The sequence below is a fragment of the Chiloscyllium punctatum genome, chromosome 1 (genome assembly GCF_047496795.1).
Source record: "Chiloscyllium punctatum isolate Juve2018m chromosome 1, sChiPun1.3, whole genome shotgun sequence".
NCBI lineage: Eukaryota > Metazoa > Chordata > Chondrichthyes > Orectolobiformes > Hemiscylliidae > Chiloscyllium > Chiloscyllium punctatum.
Genome location: NC_092739.1, coordinates 103,162,836 through 103,187,136, shown reverse-complemented (window position 1 = coordinate 103,187,136; position 24,301 = coordinate 103,162,836). Strand labels below are relative to the sequence as shown.

At 42.1% G+C, this 24,301-nt stretch overlaps 1 protein-coding gene across 3 annotated transcripts in view; it reads right to left on the bottom strand.

Moving 5' to 3' along the window:
* LOC140477969 (potassium/sodium hyperpolarization-activated cyclic nucleotide-gated channel 1-like) overlaps window positions 1-24,301 on the bottom strand; it is a 279,875-nt gene that overhangs the window by 34,057 nt on the left and 221,517 nt on the right. For all 3 annotated transcript variants that reach the window (XR_011960770.1, XM_072571643.1, XM_072571644.1), the window contains one exon: window positions 10,745-10,909. Coding sequence is in view for 2 of the 3 variants with exons in the window: in XM_072571643.1 (XP_072427744.1) it covers window positions 10,745-10,909 (165 nt within the window). In the remaining variant the exon portion in view is untranslated. The remainder of the gene's footprint in view (window positions 1-10,744; window positions 10,910-24,301) is intronic.

Here is a 24,301-nt window from a genome sequence, read left to right as displayed (position 1 = left end):
GTCCTGTGACCTGCATGTTGAAACATATTATCAACCTACACGTTAACCTGAAGAGAATCCTGAACCAAGACTCCTAAGTCCCTTTGTGCTCAGATTTCCGAAACCTTCTCCTATTTAGAAAATAGTCTAGCCTCTTTCCTTCCAACCAAAGTGCGTAACCTCATAATTTCCCACATTATATTCCATCTGCTACTTCTTTGCTCACTCTTCTAGACTGTCCATATTCTTTTACAGCCTCCCTGCCTCCTCAACAGTATCTGTCCCTCTACCCTATCTTTGTGCTGTCTGAAACTGAGCAATAACACCCTCAAATTATTTGCCCAGTCGTTAATGTATAACATGAATAGTTATGGTCCCAAAACAGAACCCTGTGGAACTCCACTTGTCATCAGCTGCCATCCTGAAAAAGACCTCTTTGTTCATACTCTCTGCTTTCTGCCAGTCAGTCAATCTTTTATCCATGCTGGTACCTCACCCTAAAACCCAAGGGCTCTTATTTAAATGTTAACTCTGTTTATCTCTCCACAGGTGCTGCCAGACCTGCTGAGCTTCGACAGCAATTTCTGTTCTTGTTACCCGATGATCTGCCCATGGAAAGAAAGCAAATGAGGAACGAGTGTGTGGTGCTCCCTTGGACTACTGGTGTACCATAAAATCTCTGATGGAGCTGGTGAGATAGGTACACTGTTACTGAAACTCCAACCAAGAGTGTTTAAAGTGATGAGGAAATCCGTCGGCTTGGTGCTCAACGTGTCCAATCACTGCAAATTAAAAATCAATAAAACAAAAAGGGCAGGACAGTGGCTCAATGGTTCCTCACAGCACCAGAGACCCAGGTTCGATTCCAGCCTTGGGTGACTGGCTGTGTGGAGTTTGCACATTCTCCTCGTGTCTGCGTGGGTTTCCTTCCACAATCTAAAGATGTGCAGGTTAGGTGAATTGGCCATGCTAAATTGCCCAAAGTGTTCAGGGATGTGTTGCTTAGGTGCATTAGTAAGGGATAAATATAGGGCAGGGAAATGGGCCTGGGTATGTTGCTCTTCGGAGGGTCGGTGTGGACTTGTTGGACTGAAAAGCCTGTTTCCGCACTGTCGGGATTCTAGTTTTAAATCTATAAATACTAAAAAATGGAGCAAAATAAATTGCTGCAAGTTGGGAAAGTTGTTTTCAAACTATATATTCCCTTGGTCCATTCTGAAGGAAAGTCAGAGAAAAGACTACCATGTGTGATCTTAGTGTCAGATGATTGATGATTGGGAAAAGATTTGAATAACTTGGACTGTTTATTTTTCAAAAGAATTCATAAAGGCATTGAAATGGTAGGAAATGGTTAGATTTTAAACCATGAGAGTGTAACAAGAGCTTATCTTGGTGCAAACCATTCAAACCAATTTTCAGACCGATATCAGTAAATTTTCTTCAGTGTGACAATGAGGGAAAAGATCCTGGAAAAAAATTGAGAAGAATTTAGGGACAGTGATGGGACAAATGCTGTGTTATTTTTTAGATGAATAAATTAAGAGAACTCAAATGGTATTTTCCATTTTTAGTTATCAGGTTTGTTCTGGACTCTTCAACTGTTACTTTTGAGGAGGCATTCACCAATTTTACAAGAGTCAATAGTTATTTGGATTTCTACCTTGTGAAGTACTCCAGTATCCTTCACTGTAATCCAGTGGAGGACAGCTAGTATTTTGGCCTGAGAGGTTTGGTCCTGTCACTGTTACCCTGGTAGTACAAGTACATCTCGATATGATCAAAGAACATCAGTGTGATCTGCAGCAGGCCCAGCAGCAGAACTCCTTAACAAGTGCATTCCAAAATCTCCCACTTTGAATTCAAGCATATTCTAGATAAAGATGAAATATTATATTGAGCATTGATGCAATCAGCCTTGATTATAAACTAATAGCTAATGAAGCAACTGCCCACACAGAATCCAAGAGTGGAACATTTGGGTTCCCAGTTAGTGGAACAGTGAACTTTGGTAGGAGCATAAAACAGACAATACTATCCAGCTAGGCGAAAGTGAGGACTGCAGATGCTGGAGATTAGAGTCAAGATTAGAGTGATGCTGGAAAAGCACAGCAGGTCAGGCAGCGTCCAAGGAGCAGGAAAATCAATGTTTTGGGCAGGAGCCCTTCATCAGGAATGAGGCTGGAAGCCTCGGGGGTGGAGAGATAATTGGGAGGGGGTGGGACTGGGGAGAAGGTAGTTGAGGGTGCAATAGGTGAATGGAGGAAGGGATATAGGTGACAGGTCAGACAGGACGGTGGAGCGGATAGGTGGGAAGGAAGATTAGCAGGTGGGACAGGTCATGAGGATGTTGCTGAGCTGGAAGGTTGGAACTGGGGTAAGGTGGGGGGAGGGGAAATGAGGAAACTGGTCAAGTCCACATTGATACCTGGGGTTGAAGTGTTCCGAGGCAGAAGATGAGGTGTTCTTCCTCCAGGCGTTGGGTGGTGAGGGAGTGGCAGTGGAGGAAGCCCAGGAACTGCATATCCTTGGCAGAGTGGGAGGGGGAGTTGAAATGTTCGGCCACAGGGCGGTGTGGTTGATTGCTGAAGGTATCCCGGAGGTGTTCCCTAAAGCGCTCGGCGAGAAGGCATCCAGTCTCCCCAATGTAAAGGAGACCACATTGGGAGCAATGGATACAGTAAATGACATGTGTGGACATGCAGGTGAAACTTTGATGGATATGGAAGCTCTTTTGAGGTGAGGGGGGAGGTGTGGGCGCAGATTTTACAATTCCTGCAGTGGCAGGGAAGATGCCAGGAGGGAAGGTTGGGTCACTGGGGGGCATGGACCTGATCAGGTAGTCACGGAGGGAACGGTCTTTGTGAAAAGTGGAAAGGGGTGTGGAGGGAAATACATCTCTGGTGGTGGGGTCTGTTTGTAGGTGGCGGAAATGATGGTGGATAATGTGTTTTTGCAGAGGTTGGTGAGGTGGAAGGTGAGGACCGGGGGAGTTTTATCTTTGTTGCTGTTGAAGGGGTGGGGTTTGAGGGCATAACGTGGGATGAGATGCATTAATGGGCATCTTCAACCATGTGGGAGGGGGAATTACAGTCTTTAAAGAAAGATGCCATCTGGTGTGTTCTGTGGTGGAACTGATCCTCCTGGGAGCAGATACGGCAGAGGCAGAGAAATTGGGAGTAGGGGATAGCATTTTTGCAGGAGGTAGGATGGGAGGAGGTGTAATCCAGGTAGCTGTGAGAGTCAGTGGGTTTGTAAAAAATGTCGGTGTTGAGTCAGTTGTCATTGATGGAGATGGAGAGGTCCAGGAAGGGGAGGGAGGTGTCAGAGATGGTCCAGGTAAATTTAAGGTCAGGGTGGAATATGTTGATGAAATTGATTAAATGCTCAACTTCCTTGTGGGAGCACTAGAGGCGCCGATGCAGTCGTCAATGTAGCGGAGGAAGTGGTGGAGAGTGGTGCCGGAAGATAGACTGTTTTACATAGCTGACAAAGAGACAGGCATAACTGGGGCCCATATGGGTGCCCATGGCTACCCCTTTTGTCTGGACAAAGTGGGAGGATTCGAAAGAGAAACTGTTGAGGGTGAGGACCAGTTCATCCTAACGAATGAGAGTGTCAGTGGAAGGATACTGGTGGGGACATCGGGAGAGGAAGAAACAGAGGACTTGGAGGCCCTGGTCATGGCAGATGGAGGTGGAGATGGATTGGATGTCCATGGTGAATATGAGGCACTGGGGACCAGGGAAATGGAAGTCTTGGAGAAGGTGGGGGGGCGTGGGTAGTGTTCTGAACATATGTGGGGAGTTCCTGGACTCAGGTGGATAGGACAGTATCGAGATAGGTGGAGATGAGTTCAGTGGGACAGAAGCAGACTGAGACGATGGGTTGGCCGGGGTAGTTAGGCTTGGGGATCTTGGGAAGGGGGTAGAATTGGGTGGTGCGGGGTTCCCAAACTGTGAGGTGGGAAGTTGTGGGTGGGAGATCTCCTGAGGTGATGAGGTTGTGTATGGTCTGGGAGATGATGGTTTGGTGATGGGGGGTTCTGGGAGATGTACAGCTGACCGTTATAAATGAACCAATTCTCCCTTCCATTCTCTTCTTTCTTCAATTGCTGGCTGGCCTGGTATTGTTTGTTTTACACTTCGAGTAAAGTATGTTAATCCAATATATTTCCTTTTTACGGCAATGACTAGTAAGTTGTTTGATAATGATACAAGTTATTGAAAAACAGTCACTTGCATTAGCACAACTACAAGTACAGAAAAAAAATATATTTTGGGTCCAAAGTCAATGGCCAATTTGCAATTAAAGTGCAGAATACTAGATATTGAAGGCAAAAATACTGAGCTTAGGGTAGAAGAATGGAGGTCTGAGGAACGGTCACTGGACCCGAAACATTAACTCTGATTTCTCTTCACAGATGCTGCCAGACATGCTGGGCTTTTCCAGCAATTCCTGTTTTTCTATAGAAGAATGAAGGTTTTCTTTTAATTTGGGCAAGTTGCAGTTGGTTCACTTCCTATATGGGCCATCACCAACACCCCATACTCACTCCCCCTACTCACTTGTGCTTGACATCACTCAGGAGCAACAATATTGACAGAATGATGCATTGTGTGAAAACTCCCACCAGGTCTTATGGCCCAGAATTGGAAGGTGACTACCAGTTTTCTAATGGTGAATGATCACTGAACAATTGACTGCAGTAAAGAAAATGACAAGAACTATATTTCAAAAATATGAATTCTCTGATCAAACAGCTAGTTCCAGCTTCAACATGTCTGTCCAGAGGATAAGAAATGATATGTTCACTGCACTAACACAGAGTGCCAGTCCTCTCTGAAATATTTTCCTTTGACAATTTGGAGAATTCAATTGTGAGTATGAGAATGTTCACGGACAGCAAATTGCTGCTTCCACACTTGTGCAGCATTCCATCGTCTATTAGCCTCTCACTAATCTGAGAATTTAAAATACAAGCCCTAGTTACATTTTATGTTTTGGAGTCGGAGTTTCTGAATAGATACCTCTTGCTTTCTGAAACTCATGTAGGTACTTTTGTTTCGCACATTGGTGTTAAAATTTTCCATGACTGTTGAACAGATGGGAAATCTGGACATGCTCCAGATGGATGGCCCTCACATATTTCCATTAGGTTAGTAAATCCTGGAGGCTACAAATGATAGCAAATCAAGGGGATAGGAATTAGGCATATGTCCAAATCCTCATTACGCATTCTTTATTTCACCAACATTTTGCTCTGGAACAATAAATGCAGCAACTTACCCCACTGTTCATGAAAAAAAAAATCACAATTACAGAAGAAAATATTTTGTGTAGCAATTCATAATTTTCCGTGAAATTATAGGCACATATAGCTTAATTTAATAAAAGAGATGAAGGTATCACATACCAGCCCTTCAAAGTGTGGATGCCCCATGTCCCCTAACGTGGGGAAGGCCTGTCGAGTAAGCCATAGTGTCATAGAGTCACACAGCATGGAAACAGACCCTTCAGTCCAACTCTCCAATGCCGACCAGATATCCTAAATAAATCCAGTTCCATTTGCCAGCACTTACCTCTAAATCCTTCCTATTCATTCACCCATCCAGATACCTTTTAAATGTTGTAATTGTACTAGCCTCCCACTTCCTCTGGCTCAATCCATACACACACACCTCTCTGCGTTGAAAAGTTGCCCCTCAGGTCCTTTTTAAATCTTTCTCCTCTCATCTTAAACTTATATGCTCTAGTCTTGATTTTCAGACGCAGGGAAAAGACCTTAAGTATTCACCCTATCCACGCCCCTCATGATTTTATCAATCTCAATAAGGTCACCCCTCAGCTAGGGAAAATAGTCCCAGCCTATTCAGCCTCTACCTATAGCTCAAACTCTCCAAATTTGGCAATGTCTTTGTAAATCTTTGCTGAACACTTTCAAATTTAACATCATTGCTATCATAGGGAGACCAGAATTGAACTCAATATTCCAAATGTTGCTTCACCAATAACCTATCTGTTCCATCTCCTATACTCGATGAACTGACCGATAAAGGCAAGCATGCAAAACGCCTTCTTCACCACCCTGTCTACCTGCGACTCCACTTCCAAGAAACTATGCACCTCCACCTCTAGGACTCTCTGTTTGGAACATTCCCCAAAGTCCTGTCATTAATTGTATAAGTCCTGCCCTGATTTGCCTTACCAACATGCAACACCTCACATTTATCTAAATTAAACTCTCTCTATCATCAGCCCATTGGCCCATCTGCTGAAGGTCCCATTGTACTCTCAGATAACCATTGTCACTGTCCACAACACCACCAATTTGGCTGTTATCTGCAAACTTACTAACCATACCTTCTATGTTCACATCCACATCATTTATATAAATGATGAATAGCAAAAGACCCAGCACCAATCCGCTGGTCACAGAACTCCAGTGCAATAAACAATCTTCCACACCACCCTCCTACCTTCAAGTCAATTTTGCATCCAGTTGGTTAGGTCCCCCTGGATTCCATGTGATCTAATCTTACAATCCCGTCTACCATGCGGAACCTTGTCAAACGCTTTGCTGAAGTTCATATGGACAACGTCTACTGCTCTGCCTTCATCGATCTTCTTTGTCACCTCTTCAAAAACCTCAATCAAATCAATAAGATATGATTTCCCACACACAAAGCCATATTGACTAATCAGTCCTTGCCTTTCAAATACGGGTAAATCCTGTCCCTCAGAATTCCTTCCAAAAACATACCCAAAACTGTCTTAAGACTCAAGGGTCCATAGTTCCCTGGCTTTTCTTTACAGCCATTCTTAAATAATGGCACTGCATTAGTCACCCTCCAGTCTTCTGGCACCTCACCCATGACTGTTGAAGATACAAATATCTCAGCAAAAGACCTAGCAATCTCTGTGCTAGAATCCCACAAAGTTCTGGAATACACCTGATTAGGTTCCTGAATGTAGCTACCTTATTCATCCAGCACCTCCTCTTCTGTAATGTGGATACTTTTCAAGATATCACTTCTTATTTCCCCAAGTTCCTTAGCTTCCACATCCTTCTCCACAGTAATTATTGATGTGAAATAGTTGTTTAGGTTCTCAGCCATTTCCTGTGATTTCACACATATACAGTCTGTTGATCTTTAAGGGCCCCTATTCTCTCTCTAATTACTCCTTTGCCCTCCCACTCAAACACTGAACAAGGCAGAGGTGGACCTCCCCCATGATCAAAGACCCCCATGGAAGCCCCGCTTGCCAAGAGCTGCTGGCTGTCCAGAGGCTGACAGCTCTATGAATATCGTCACCACCGGGAGGTGGAGGTGGGGGGGGGGGGGGGGGGGGGGGGTGACACAGAAAACATAGAAACAAGGAGCATGAGTAGGCTGTTCGGCCCTTCATGTCTGCTCTGCCATTCAATATGTTCATGGGTGATCCTCCATCACAATGGCATATTCTCACTTTCTCCTCAAATACCATCCAAATTTAAGATTTTATCTGTTTCTTTTGTAAATATATTCAGTGACCTGGGCCCACAACCTTTTGTGTACTAACTTCCACAGGTTCACTACGCTTTGAGTGAAATATCTTTCTTCATTGCAGTCAACAGGGATTCTAAGAATATCTTCTCTGGTTCTAGACTCTGCAACCTCCCCGCATCCAGTCTATCCAGCCCTTTTTATAATTTTGTAGATTTTAATCAAATCTGCTCTCACCCTTGTGAACCTTAATGAACACAGACCTAATTGAATTAATCTCTCCTTATACATCAGTTCTGCCAATCACAGTGACAGCTTCTGCTGCAGTCCCTCTGTGATAACTATGAATGCAATACTCCAGGTGTGACCTCATTAAGGCCCTGTATAACTGCCATGAGATACTCCTATTCTCTTGCAATGAGTGCCAATGTACCATTTGCCTTACTAATTGCTCGCTAAACCTGCTTACTTGCATTGACTGGTATGGTAAGACACCAGATCCTCTTATATATGCACACTTCCTTTTGGATCACCATTTACATGATACTCTGCCTTTCTGTTTTTCATATTGACGTGTTCAATTTTACATTTAGTTTTGTTGTACTGCATCTGCCATATGTTTGTTCACTCACTCAACTTATCTAAATCTTCTTGAAGTATCTTTGCATTCTCCTCGCAAGTCCCAAACTTGACCCAAACACACCAGCAAACTTGGAAATGTTGCTTTTGTTTCTCCCATCCAGGTCATTTATATAGAGAGTGAATATCTAGGGCTAAAGTACTGATCCTTGTGGTCTTAGACTAGTTACGGCCTGCCACTTGGAAAAATACCATTTGTTCCTTCTCTGTGTTTCCTGTCAACCAGTTCTTGTTCCATACCAATATATTACCCCCTGTGTAGAAAGTGACGACTGCAGATGCTGAAAATCAGAGTCGAGAGTGTGGTGCTGGAAAAGCACAGCAGGCCAGGCAGGATCCGAGGAGCAGGAGAATCCTGCTCGACTATTATCCCCCAACCCATGTGCTTTAGCTTTGCTCACTATCTCTTGTGAGGAACCTTGTCAAAAGCCTTATGAAAATCCAAACACACCACATCACTGGTTCTTCCTTATCTATTGGTAAATTATATCTGCAACAACATGCTAAGCATGATTTGCCTTTCATAAACTTTGTCTAATCTGACCAATGCTTTTTAATGTTCAGCTTCAAACCTTTTACAATTGTTTCTAGCATTTTCCCCAAGATTGATGTTAGGCAAACTGGTCTGAACACTGTTTTATCTCCCTTCCTTTTAAATAGTGGGCTTACATTTGCCACCCTCAAATCTGTAAGAATTGCTTCAGAGTCTCCATAATTTTGTAAGATGACCATCAATACATCCAATATTTCCAGCTCCTTTCGTATGCTGGGATGTCAATTATCAGGCCCAGGTGATTTGTCAGCCTTTAATCCCATTCACTTCCACAACACCATTTTCTAACATATACTGATTCTTTTCAATGGCCTCTCACTAGACTGTTGATTCCATATTGTTTCTGGGAAATTATCTGTGCCCTCTTTTCTAAAGGCAGTGTGTGTTCAATTCTTCTGCCATTCCTTTGTTCCTCATTGCAATTTCCCCAGCTTCTGGCTGTAAGGGAACTGCATTTGCCTTTTGTAGTCTTTTTCTCTTCATATAATAGAAGCTTTTACAAACAATTTCTATATTCTCTCCAATTTTACTGTTGTACTCTATTTCCTGCCCCTCAGCAACATTTTTGTTTCTTTTTGCTGAATTTAAAATGGTCCCAATCTTTAGACTTGCTGCTTTTTCTGGCAATTTTACATACCTCAATTTTAGATCTAATACTACCATTAATTTCTTTTCAAAGCCATGGTTGACTCCACTTCCTTATTTGTTTTTGTGCCAAACAGGAATTAATAACTGATTCATTCACATTGTTCTCTAAATATGAACTACCATCAATCCTTTAGTAAGGATCCACAATCTATCCTTAACAATTCATGCCTCATAGCTTCATAGTTCCCTTTATTTAGATTCATGCCCTTTGTTTCAGATTTTACTACACCTCTGTCTTAATAGAGGAGGTGAGTACAATAACCACCTGAGGTCCAGGTGTGGCCAAGCAACAAATGGGTGATGACAGAAGAGGGTTAGAGGTTGGGAATACAGTAGAAAAGGTATGGTGGGGTTCAGCAGCACAGGCAAGGGAGTACCTGTCAGAGCCAAACTCCTCCTGATGCAATGTTTCTCAATCGGGCACTTTGGTTTTGAGCGAGTTACCTCCGAGCCCTTAAGAAACCTGAATAGGTTTGCTTTTTGTATTTCCCACTTGTTGATTTCCCCACTAGATTCTTGTGGTTAATACCTATACCTGTAATGGATAAAACCCTTAAGTGGGCATTCATTGCACAATTGGTGGCCAGCTAGAAAGTTTATATGTGTGCTTTCCCAGCATGGACTTGATCAGGGTGGAAGTGAAAGGTGGCAAAATCACCTCCGATCACAACCCGGCCCCCTGGGATTAAATTTCACTCTCCCACCAAACCCCACTGCTGGATAGATTATGACATTTTGTCCACTGGGTTAAAAGTAATAAGTGGAGATAATAATTTAAAAAAGAAGATAAACTGAAACATTAATGAAAATACCTGAGGAAACAAATGTTAAATGATTAAAGTTGGACTTTTGAATCACATATTAACTTATACATTTAGGAAGATAATGGAAACTTATGATATTAATAGACTGTTTGTTATCAATCACTTGGGCAGTTACCATATGATGAGTTACAGAGACTGTATAAATAGAGATTTCTTGACTTGGGATAGACAGCCAAAGGTACTATATAGTAAAGTGCCTTGACTCCAATCTACATGGTCCACTCTGAAATGGTGATGAAACCCCTTCTCCTTTGAACATATAGAAAGCAGGGAAGAAGGAAACTCATGGAAGGGAAGGTGTGAAATTAAAACTAAAAAATGCAAATCAGAGATTTTAATATATTACGAAACAATGAAAATATCTTCAAAGATCTTTTTCTACCATCACGCACAGAACTAAACTATTAAAGTGACCAGCTTTTCAGAAATATTTAGTTACAAAGGGGAATGGAGATTGCTTAATGCTAACTATAAAGTGGCCACAGAGAGAAAGAAAATAGTTTGTCTGTTGGCACCTTTATTTCTGTGTTTAAGTGACTTATTGCATGCTGTAGAATTCAACAGTTTACCCCACGTTACCATGCATACAGTAGCAGTCCACATTCAATGAAACATACCAATTCTGTTCAGTCTGTCGATTGCCACAGTTTCAAATGCCCTTCGCATCATTGGGTATTGCTCCAGCACTTCATTGAAATGATCCACAGAGAGGGAGTAGAGTCGACAGTAGGTGTCAGCTTTCACACTGGCAGTACGCCGTCCTTTAGTGAGTAAGCAGATTTCTGAAGAGGGAGAAACAAGAAATAAAAATTCAGAGGCAGGTATTGAATCTGTCGGGCACTCCAAGAGATTATTTTGTTCAATCCAAAGTGAATGCCATAAATTGATCTGGTTTTTTCACTCCCAGTAATTTTGGTTTGGGTGGTGGACCACAGATTGACTTTTTTTATTTCTCCATGGGGCATTGTGCTTTTGCTGTGTGTAAATTTCATTTTTTTTCCAGTAGAATTCATAATTGTGGTTGTCTAACCTCAACAGGAAGATGACGCAATAGTAAAATTCATCTCAGTGTCCATAAGACCAAAGGATATGAGAGAAACAGGTTACCCAGGCTATTGAGACTGGTCTGCCATTTGATCATAACTGACATGACCTCATGCGAAAGTGGGAAGACATTAGCTGAGATTCACTAATTTGGGACAAGATTTTCATGGATAGCAGGATTTCCCACACTGCCACCTGAAGAGTTGTCAGGGAATGCATCACCACAGGTCTCCATTGCCACATAATTGGTCTGGCACTCTGAAGGGCGTTAATTGGTGACAGGGCTTCTACTTGGCTGGATATCCTGCCGCAGACTGTAATCCCAGCACCACCAATGGCAGCAGCAGCCAGGTTCGAGTCAAGAGTATGATGCTGGAAAAACACAGCAGGTCAGACAGCATCCAAGGAGCAGGAAAATCGACGTTTTGAGCTCAAGTCCTTCATCTAGATTGAGGCTGTGAGCCGAGGGGGTGGTGAGGTAGTTGAGAGTGCACTAGGAAGATGGAGATGGGGATGAAGGTGATAGTTCGGAGAAGAAGGTGGAGGGGACAGGTGGGAAGGAAGATGGAAGGGAGGACAGATCATGAAGGTGGTGCCGAGTTGGAAGATTGGAATTTGGATAAGGTGGGGGGAGGGGAAATGGAGAAACTGGTGAAATTCACATTGATGCCGTGGGGTTGGAGGGTCCCGAGGTGGAAGGTGAGGTGTTCTTCCTCCAGGTGTCAGGTGGTAAGGGTTTGGTGATGGTGGAGGACCAGGACCTGCATGTCCTTGGTGGAGTGGGAGGGGGAGTTGAAGTGTTCAGCCACAGGGCAGTGGGGTTGGTTAGTGTGGGAATATCCACCAGAGATATAGCTCCTTCTCCACCCCTATCCACTTTCTGCGACTACCTCATCAGGTCCACATCCCCTAACAAACCACCCTCCCCTGCCACCGCAGGAATTGCAAAACCTGTGCTCACACCTCCACCCTCATCTCTGTCCAAGGCCCCAAAGAAATCTTCCATGTCCATCAAAGTTTCACCTGCACTTCCACATGTCATTTACTGTATCCGTTGCTACCTTCACTGCGGTGTCCTCTACATTGGGAAGACAGGATGCCTACTCACAGACCACTTCAGAGAACATCTCCAGGACACCCACACCAACCAGTCCCACCGCCCCGTGGCCGAACACTCTACCACTTCGCTGAAGACATCCAGGTCCTGGGCTTCCTCAATTGCCAAACCCTTACCACACGACACCTAGAGGAAGAACACCTCATTTTCCACCTCAGGACCCTCCAACCCCACTGCATCAATGTGGATTCACCAGTTTCTCATTTCCCCTCCCCCCCACCTTATCCCAGTTCCAACCTTCCAACGCAGCACCACCATCATGACCTGTCCATCTTCCTTCCCACCTATTCACTCCACCCTCCCCTCTGACCTTTCACCTTCCCCCCCATCTCCATCCACCTATCGCACTCTCAGCTACCTTCCCCCTCAGCCCCACCCCCTTGAGTCACAGTCTCATTCCCAATGAAGGGCTTTTGCCCAAAACGTCGACTCTCCTGCTTCTCAGATGCACTGACTGGCTATGCTTTTCCAGCACCACACTCTTGACTCTGATCTACAGCATCTGCAGTTTTCACTTTCACATAGCCAGGTTTGAGACTACCCAGAATCTAGGTCCTGAGTCGAGGATCAGGAAAGTCCAGGTGGTCTGGAGGCGAGGCAAGAAAAGGAAGTGAGGCCTGAGGGGGCTGGGAAGGCAGAGGTGGTGGGTTCCAATAGAAAGGGTCATGGTATCCAAAGGGGCAGATGTTGGTAGATTGAGGACAACCTTGAGTGAAATGCCCTTCACCTCATGTTGACCCTCAGCAGGATGACCTGGGATCCTACATGATGGAACTTTGTTCCTGGCAGCCTCAAAATTGATGTGGAGCAGGAAAGGGCTCCTATGTGGCCAATGATTAATCATTCATGGGATTCAACTGGGATGAGGGCAGGCAGATTACCCTCGGTTTTGCCCACACCTTGGAGATCTGAGAACAGATAAGGGGCAGGCAGGAGGGGGAAGGGAAAGCTGTCCAGGCTGTTATAGTTATTCGGCATGCAAACCTGCTGATGGGACATTGTAAAAATCCTGCTTCTAACTTAGAGCAGAGTCCTTGTTGAAAAAAAATGTTTTTCAGTTTTGGAGATGGTTGAACTTGGATGTAACTCCTTTAAAGCTGAAATGAAAGAGTAAAAAGCAGCAAAAATGATGGAATTATTATCCATTACAAGACACCTTTCTCAGGATTAGTGGGATAGTGGTGAACTAAATGGATTAAATGGAATAATAATAATAATTTGGTGAAATAATTTTAATGATTTTTGGGTAATATATGACTTGAGATGCAAGCAGAATAACCCCATGTGCCTACATTTCTTTGGATGACATTCAAATTTACTGCTTAAGTGAATGTAAAAAAAATCCAATGGTACTATTGAAAGAGTAGCAGAGGACTTCTGGCAATTATGTAGTTCTCATACGATATCAATAGATCAGAATATCCAGTTATTATCTCAGTGTTGCTTGTGGGATTCTCTGTGTACCATCTGGCTGTTTGCTATCTTTCCCAATATTAGAACAGTGACTACATTTCCTATCTACTTAATTGGCAGCAGTGTATTTTGAGATACCACCCTGAGGTCACTTAAAGCAAGTTTTTTCTTTACTTATTTGTCACTAGGATCGCTTATGTCTTTCGATTACAGAGAGCAGATACTCTGTAACATCAAGAAACTGGAAGAATCAATTTGACATTGTACAATTTTGGGAAATAGATGGTAACAGGAACTTTCTATGTTTGCTGCTTGTGGAAGTACATTGACATCCTACACCTTTGATTGCTGAGCTGATGATGACAATTTAGTGATACCAAGAGCAAGTAGCCAATACAGTTAAGGTTAAAAATCACATGACAGCAGGTTAGAGTCCAACAGGCTAAGAGTCACTTAATGCACGCTCAACCACTGGTGTAACCCTGTCATTTACCTCAAAGTGGATTTCATATTTAATTGATCAGAGATGGTTAGAGGGAGGAATCATGGATTGAAAAAGCTTAAGTATTGTATCAATGAGGTAATGGGATTATTTGAGGAAGTAACTAACATGGTGAGCCATACAGGAGCAAGTGAGAAGAAGGCCTAAGACATTTCGCAAGCAGCAGGAGCAGGCAAAAGAAGGGATCTGTGACAGGCAATCAGCATCAGTTAGAGGACCAGGCAAGGAAAGGAGCCTGTGACAGGCAGCCAGACATTCCATTCATTGGAATGGAATAGAATTGGTTCTTAAAATTAACAGACAAAGAAGCTAGCATTTTATTGAGTTTCTGGTAAGTGTTTAATCTCCTTTGCTATTCTTAAGTTTGAAAATCATATAAAAATTGGCAGTAAAATTAATAAAATATATAAAATTCAATATAAATAAGGAAATAGTTAATTATTTAAAACTCATGAAGAGTGACAGGATGGGTGATGTGAAAGCTGCATCATATAGAAGCTCCTGGACACCATGTTTGTAATGGACAATTTTCAGAAACTGGCCAAGCACTGTCTCCCAGTATTTCATGGGACATGGATAAACTTACATATTGAGACTGGATGACTCCATCCATATTAGTCCAGAGGCAGTGAACAAAGCCATCAGGCCACACAATATGACTCTACAAACTATCGAACCATCAATATACCTTCAGATTTGGAACCACTGCATCTGAATGTGGACTCTTTGTATTTAAAAGCAAAACCAATCTGTCAACTGATGAGGATCTTCCCTATTGAAACTGCCTTCATATGTGAATAGTTTTCATGGCTAAATCTTATTTTTTGACTTAAGTCTGAGTTGAGTCAGATTTCCTACTGTATTTCTTGCTGCAATGTTCAGCACGTTTTCTCAATGTTTCTTATTAAATTCATCTCATTAATTAACTACCAACAGGCTGATTGTGACTCACTCCTGGTCTATGGAGTCACTGGCTTCCTTCACCAAGATCTCCCCGACAGGATCACTGATCATGGCTGATAACCTTGACTTACCATACTGGGACCCTCTGACTTATGGGTGCAGGCAAGGACTTCAGTGAAGACTACTCCCCTAAGAGTTTGAGACATGGATGCCTGCTTGCTGCACATTCAGCATGTTTGCCATGTCAGGCACATGGAGCAGGTGTGAGATTGACACAGCATACTGCTACACAACAAAATGTGCTCCCCACTCCCTTTGACTGGCAGCTGGTTCACTGCAAAGCAAACTGCCTGTTTGTGTGTTGGTGATCATTAGCATAGCAAGGCAGGGATGCTGTGAATATGTAAACAGCTGCTAAGCAAGTGAGCACTAATGAACAAATAAGATCCTTGGGATGCAACCTGGTCCAGTCTGTGAAATGGGTGCCTGCCCCTGTGTACCAAGTGTCCTTGCTGCAGCCTTTCAATGCTAGTTACTAGTGAGCCATGCAATGCAGGATTGTGCTTCCACTGCCAGTGTATAGTAGATGTGCCAGGATGATTGTGATGCGCTGGCTGATTCTGGATACCACTATCCATGGAGGAGCAGTGCACTGAGCTGGTGCCCGTGGGTTATGTCCTGAGATGTTATTGCAAAGTGTCCAACACAGAGATTGATTGGAGCAAGTAGTGAGCTGAATCCACGTTGGTTTCTTTGTCATGTTTTCCTGATGTCTGGCTTATTTGGCAAATAAGATGGGAATGTTAATATTAGTGAGGTGAGATGTGTTTAAAAAGGCATTTAGTTGGGTTAGTCCCTGTAATTTAGCATTTCGCTGCTGCCTGGCCAGAAGCTCACCATGATCTTGAATTAATTGCCACAGAAGGCCGTGGAAGTCAGGTCACTAAGTGTATTTAAGACTGAGATAGTTGGGTTCTTGAGTATCAAGGGGATTGAGTGTTATGGAGAGAAAGCAGGGGAATGAGGTTGAGAAGCTTATCAGACATGATAGAATGGGAGTGCAGACTCAATGTGCTGAATAGCCTAATATCTGATCCTATGTCTTATGGTCTTATAGGCCCTGCCAAACCTCTCACCCAGTATTGCCGTATATCTTACCAAAGTTCACATCACTCAGTCCTCTATTAGATTCCGGCAATAGAAATCATGAAATTATTACAACAGGTAAGTAGCTACAGATTTGGCCGAGACAATTTGTAACCTTCTTTGTTATGGTATATATGTTTAAATTTTTAACAAACATGTTTTCACTAGAGTGGCAATAATAGCAATTGAAGAGGATAGGTGGAATAAAATACCAACTGACAGCAATGGCAAGTCTAAACATCACAGAACTCTCAGCGATGGTGTATGTGAGTATGATATTGATTTAACAGATGGAAAGAATCACAGTATCATTGTCTGTGTGTTCATTTGTAAGTTGATTTAACTTAAAAACAGGGCCAGGGACAGATGTTTTTAAATTTTTCAATGTTACAATTAACTATTAAGAGTTGTAAGCCTTGACAAATGTCTCCCCTTGGACTTTCTCAGGATGAAGTGAAGAGATAGGAGTATTAGAGGGAAAGTTTCTGTTCACCTACTTACACTTCAAAATATCAAAATGAGATGGATAATATTTTCATTTAAAAAGGTTACTGATGTTTGCATAACCAAGACTGAAAAACTTAGTTAAGACAAAGATCAACCATGATCTAATTGAATGACTTACTCATGTTCTAGTGTCCCTCTATGTATTTGAGATTACATTTTATTTACTGTGCAATATGTAGGTGTGCAAGACATCCCAAAATTGAAATTTCCAAGCATTGACTCAATTAAATAGGTTCTAATAAATCAATGTTTCAAATTTATGATTCTCACTCAATCTGGCACAAATTATATTTGGTTTTGAAATAATGCAACCTGAAAATTAACAGAACAAATCAGAATAATTCTGATCATATAATGAACTACTATGCAGACTTGCACCAGTGGAGCTATGGCTGAATACACTGCTCAATGTCCTGGTGAGGCACACAGACTAGTTTAAGCTGAATTAGCTGATTTCAGCAAAGATGGCAGTAGGAGCCTTACTATTGGCCTCCACATGTATTTCAAAGTAAAGAATTAGTCACTGCTCTTATTGCAGCCTGGAGATGTCTCTTGCTGCTGCTTTCATGTGTCTAAGTATGAAATGCAGACAGAATTCAAAGCAGGACATGCTAGAAGTGAACAGCAGGACAGTCATTTACTGGAGAGATCAAGTGCAGAACGTTCTTTAGAATTGAAAGATATTAGAGATTAACAGCATTTGTAAAGGGGGAGAAAACATGAAAAGGACGAAAAACATAGGAACATTAAACCCTGGAGTCTATACTTCATTCTCTTAGATCATAACGGATCTGTACCTCAGCTCCATTTACCCATCCTCTGCTCTAGAATAATTACTCAACAAATATCTTTCATTTTCGGTTAAGCAGAATGAACAGTATCTTAAATTTATGTTTGGTACTTTACAGGGCTGTTTTGCCTGAATGCTTCATGAATTAAAGACTTTAACTTGGACATATTTTCTTATGTCAGAGTATGCTTGTGATTTGTTTGAGTGAATTAGACTATACATCCCAGCATCAAACAATACTTAAACAGATGAAGGAAGAAATAAAAGAATTAATCAAACATGGGTCTCTTTGTTGCATGTGCCAAGACGTCAGCTATTAAATAGTTAAGTTCCGGAGGTGTATTGTTGAGAAGTAAGGATTCAATCTTAATCAACTGTTCTCCATAGCCCTCTCCTCCTAGCCTGGAAAAAGGTTTACACCACTGCTTTAAGCTTCAACACAGCACCTGAGGCATCATGTTAAAACAGCTGAGCAGTGCTTTCTAAAACTCCAGCTGCAGGAAAGAACATGGTTGAGTGTCATTTCCCTAGGCAATGGAATATTTCTTCCTGTAAACAGACCCATGCTGCAATTGCTCTCAATACAGAAAGAGCCCTGCAAAGGTTCTTAGTTCAATCTGCTGAACAATGGAAAACAATTAGATCTAGAACTGAACTTGTTTCTTTTCTTGTTATTATTTCTTAAAATCTTTAAAATCAGAAACAATCAAAATGCGAGCAATTACATCTTATTGTGCCATCATGGCAAAGTGTAACACCAGTAAAGAAAATGCAGATAATGTCAAAGTACAAGAAGAAACTACTCAAATTGTGCATGTGCGTTATGTGCACACAATTATGTCATTTGTCCAATTGGCCGAGGCAGTATTTAGGCTATACACAAGTCTTTGCCCCCATACCACCTCCCCCACCCAACATCATGGAACTCTGTCAGCATATCCTTCTATTTCATTCTCATTTATGTGCAAATCTAGCTTCCTTTGAATGTATGTATTGCTGTTTTCCCTCAGCTCCTCTTTGTAACAGCATATTCTACATTGTTACCATGCTTTCAATAAGTTAGCTGTTCCTAAATCCACTCTTGTTTGCTAGTAATTATCTTGCATTTAAGGCCTTGATAATGACTACACTGCAAATCATAAAATCATTGAACAATACAATTTTCGCCCATTGTGACTGAACCAATTATTTGGTAGCGCTTCAGAGCTTTGCAACTCATTGCACTTTTGGCTCCTTCCCAATAGCCTTGCAAAAGTTTTCCCTTCAAATATTCATCCAGTTCTTTCAAAAGTTAGTATTGGATTTACTTTGAGGGAGTGTATTCCAGATCACAACAATCTCTGCTCGGGAAAATAAATAAACCTTTTCTCTTTGAACCTCTCGCTTTTTTTTTGCCCATCACCATATTTCTGTGTTCCTGGTTACCAATCCTTCTGCTACAAAGTCTCCTTTTTGCTCAGTCAAAATTCTAAATATTTTGGTAATCTCTATTAAATCTCTTCTTAACCCTATCTGCTCTGAAGAGAACAACCTTAGCTTTTCCAATCCCTCAACATAACTGAATCGTCTCATCCATGATTGTAAATCTCTTATGAAAACTCTCCTTTCTAAACAGTAGTGTTCAGAATACAATGCTAAGTTCCCCCAAAGACCTAAAACTACTGTCTGGGAAACATTTTGTGTTATTTCCTTGTTTTTGCTTTATGCCTCAATGAATAAATATTTTCCATATAATTTTTGAAATTTGTGAGTACCATGTCACCTGAAAGTCCACATAATAGGCAGTTATTGAAAATAGCAAAACTCCAAATACCAACCTTGGGGACCGTTTTTATTTACTTCCCACCAATTCACCATTACTCCACGTTTCCATCTTGTTGCTAATTTTATATCCATAATATGCACCCATTTAATCCCAACAGGCTTTAATTTTGTTAGCACTTCTATTATATGACATTTCATTGAATATTTTGGAAGATCACATCAAATCATCAAAAAACTCAAATAAGTAGGCTAAATATGATTTACCTTTAATAAAGCAGTGCTCATTTTCCTTTGTTAGTCATAATTTTGTCCCTGATTACTGTTATCTATCAAGATTTCCCCATCACCAACATTAAACTGATTAACCTAACATTGCCATGTTTGTCTTTCCCCACAATTTTACAATGGGAAGTAATAATTGCAACCATTCCAATCTGGTGCCAACCTTAATATCTAAGGAAGACTGGAAGGTTTCTACAATTGCCATAATAAAATAAAACCAAAAGCTGCAGCTGTTGAAAATTTGAAACAAAAACAAAAATTGCTGGAGAATCTCCACAGATCTGGCTGCATCTGTAGAGAGAGAAACAGAATAAAAATTTCAGCTCCAGTGACAGTTCATCGGTTCGACTTTAGTTTCTATAATTACCAACCTTACCTGCCTCCAGTAGCCTAGGAGGCAAACTTGTATCCTCGGCAACTTTGGACTACTTGCTGAGCAAAATGTATTATGTAAGCTGTAAGTGACACTGCATTTCTTCAGTTCACTTCACACTATTTTGATCCCCATCCTAATGCAAACAGTGGAAGAATGTCCAGTAAACCAGAGGAAGAGAGAGGGGGAGAAAGAAAGAAAGAAAGTGCAGAAGTGAGGCTTGGTGATTGTTGGTATTGTGAATGTGCAGAACTGAGGGCATTTGTTCTTTACTCATTGTGTCTCTAGTTAAAAATTGAGATCAGTGGCTTTTAAAAGTAAATCAAATTGATCCAAGAGTCTGGCCTGGATTTTGGAGTTAGTGATGGAGGATTGGCACTTGCCATTAAATAGGTTTACAGACTTTTCTTGGTTAGTAACTTCAAATTAAAATAATTTTAATTAATTAATTTACATGATTTGTTTTGCCCCATTTATTCCTATTTTACTATTTCTATTGAACTTTCTATATTAAGCTTGGATTCCCACTGTATTGTACACCTTACTTTCTCAAAAGCCTCTTTTATTGGACTCATTTTAACTACTATGTCTTTTATCATCCCCATTCCCACTTGAGTGCCCGTCCTTTATTCCTTATAGGAATATGGGTCGAGAGTGCAGTGCTGGAAAAATACAGTAGGTCAGGCAGCATCCGAGAAGCAGATGAATCAACATTTCAGGCATAAGCCCTTCAGCAGGAATGAAGCTTGTGAGTCAAGGGGGTGGAGAGATAAATGGGAGGGGGTGGGGCTGGTGAGGAGGTAGCTGAGAGTGCGATAGGTTTATACAGGTTGGGTAATGATGATAGTTTGGAGAGGAGGGTGGAGCAGATAGGTGGGAAGGAAGATGGACAGGTAGGACAGGCCATGAGGGCAGGGACAAGTTGGAAGGTTGGATCTGGGATAAGGTGGGGGGAGGGGAAATGAGGAAACTGGTGAAATTCACATTGATCCCGTGTGGTTAGAGGGTCCTAAAGTAAAAGATGAGGCATTCTTCTTCCAGGCGTCAGGTGGTTAGGGTTTGGTAATGGAGGAGGCTCAGGACCTGCATGTCCTCGGTGGAGTGGGAGGGGGAGTTCAATTGTTTGGCCATGGGGCGGTGGAGTTGCTTTGTGTGTGTGTTCCGGAGATATTCTCTAACTAGAAATATTAAGTTCCTAATCCTTCCTTTCAGCTTGAATCTGTTGTTCCTATCATATTTGATGGCATATGTCCGCATTTCAATATTTATTGTCCTAAATGCATTTATGCAAATGCACTCCAAAATCATCTTAGAAAGTTACATAATGATAGTGCTACTTAACCCTCTCAGTTCTCTTCACATTTTGGCCAAGATTTTCACCTTGATGTATGTCTCTGCTGTAGCAACAAAGTCAGAAGAAGTAAGGAATCCCAGATTATTCCCCAAAACGCAGCCTCTCCCATTTTTGTAGGGTGGGTTTGGAAGGGGATCATAGTTCAAGCATATGTGATTCCCTGAAGCAGCAAATGGCCAGCTGCCTCCACTGAATTCCTATTTTGGTATCCTGTTGTATAGAGGGGTATGGAGATGAGATCAGAGAACAGCAGGTCTTTCCTCAGTGCATTTCTTCTGTATAGCCACAGTACCCCATTGGAAGGATGAGGTTCCCCTGCAAATATGGTCACAGGACACATTACAATGGGGGTTATGAATCCTTTGGGTGGGGTTTTTCCAGATATCTATTGTGGGTGAGATTAATGAATCCTTTTAGAGTAGAATCAGACGACATTTGGGACTGATAACTGTGGACAATATTATAGAACAGAATTTACAGATTTATAGAATCCCTGTAGTGTGGAAACAAGCCTTTTAGTGTAACAAGTCCACATTGACCCTCTGAAGAGTATCCCACTCAGACCCATTCCCCTACCCTATTATTTTACATTTTCCCCTGACTAATGCACCTAACCTACACATTCCTGAACACGGCGCAATTTAGCATGGCCAATTCACCGGACCCGCAAATCTTTGAACTGTGGGACAAAACCGGAGCACCCGGAGGAAACCCACGCAGACGCAGCACATGTGCAAACTCCACACAGACAGTTGCCTGAGGCTGGAAACAAACCTGGGTCCCTGGCACTGTGAGGCAGCAGTGCTAACTACTGAGCCACCATGCCACCCTAATATTGTCTGCATAAGATGCAGAAACCCTTTTGAACTATCTCCCTCATCAAGAACTTTCAAGGAGTGTCAACAGTGTTGACCAGCAAGAACATGGTCCAGTTTAATGTCATTCCCTTTAATCAAGCTTGTTATTCGAAATTATGTATTTACCTATTCACTGTTGCCTCTTGGTATAAAGTATTCAGCATTTTTGTTTGCTCTGTATTAAATTCTCTGTTTGACTAAATTCTCTTCAACAAGCTATTCAGCAAATTATTTCATTTAGTTGATTCTCCCAGCTGTGTGTGGAGTAAACCCATTTTCTTTATATGCCCTACCATTCCCTCTTTACCACTACCCCACCATCTCCTTTCATTATCTCAAAGATAATCTCTCAACTCTCTCCTTTCTAGATACAAAAATTCCTCAATTCCAAAAGCTGTGACTTTAGAAGACCTCTTGAAAATCCAAACACATTACATGTACCACATTATCTTCATCTACACACCTTGTGACTTCTTCAAAGATTTCAATAAGGTTAATCACACATTATGTTCCATTTGAATCCCATGCATCGGCAATATTTTTAGTATCCACTCATGGCTTCAGTTTTTATATTGTACCTTTGAGTAGGTTGCATTATGTTTCCTACCAGTGATTTTAAACTGACTAGTCCAGAGCTCGTGCTTGTGTGTATGCGTGGGTGCATGTCAAAAGTTTAGTTATGCAGTACCTTAGCATTTTCCAAACAATACTTCAGATTTCTTTCTGAAACTCTATTTCCCTTGTTGTCCTTACCTTTGTTGCCAATGTATTTAACTTATGCCGTTCTCCTTATTTTTAGTTTTACCCTTATCTCTTGTTTTAGAACATAGAACAATACAGCACAGAACAGGCCCTTCGGCCCACGATGTTGTGCCGAACTTCTATCCTAGATTAAGCACCCATCCATGTACCTATCCAAATGCCGCTTAAAGGTCGCCAATGAATCTGACTCTACCACTCCCACGGGCAGCGCATTCCATGCCCCCACCACTCTCTGGGTGAAGAACCCACCCCTGACATCTCCCCTATACCTTCCACCCTTCACCTTAAATTTATGTCCCCTTGTAACACTCTGTTGTACCCGGGGAAAAAGTTTCTGACTGTCTACTCTATCTATTCCTCTGATCATCTTATAAACCTCTATCAAGTCACCCCTCATCCTTCGCCGTTCCAACGAGAAAAGGCCGAGAACTCTCAACCTATCCTCGTACGACCTACTCTCCATTCCAGGCAACATCCTGGTAAATCTTCTCTGCACCCTCTCCAAAGCTTCCACATCTTTCCTAAAGTGAGGCGACCTGAACTGCACACAGTACTCCAAGTGTGGCCTAACCAAAGTCCTGTACAGCTGCAACATCACCTCACGACTCTTGAATTCAATCCCTCTGCTAATGAACGATAATACTCCATAGGCCTTCTTAAAAACTCTATCCACCTGAGTGGCAACCTTCAAAGATCTATGTACATAGACCCCAAGATCCCTCTGTTCCTCCACCTGACCAAGAACCCTACCATTAACCCTGTATTCCGCATTCTTATTTGTTCTTCCAAAATGGACAACTTCACACTTGGCAGGGTTGAACTCCATCTGCCACTCCTCAGCCCAGCTCTGCATCATATCTAAGTCCCTCTGCAGCCGACAACAGCCCTCCTCACTGTCCACAACTCCACCTATCTTTGTATCATCTGCAAATTTACTGACCCACCCTTCGACTCCCTCATCTAAGTCATTAATAAAAATTACAAACAGCAGAGGACCCAGAACTGATCCCTGCGGAACTCCACTTGTAACTGGACTCCATGCTGAATATTTACCATCTACTACCACTCTCTGACTTCGACCGGTTAGCCAGTTTTCTATCCAATTGGCCAAATTTCCCTCTATCCCATGCCTCCTGACTTTCCGCATAAGCCTACCATGGGGAACCTTATCAAATGCCTTACTAAAATCCATGTACACTACATCCACTGCTCTACCCTCATCCACATGCTTGGTCACCTCCTCGAAGAATTCAATAAGACTTGTAAGGCAAGACCTACCCTTCACAAATCCGTGCTGGCTGTCCCTAATCAAGCAGTGCCGTTCCAGATACTCGTAAATCCTATCCCTCAGTACCCTTTC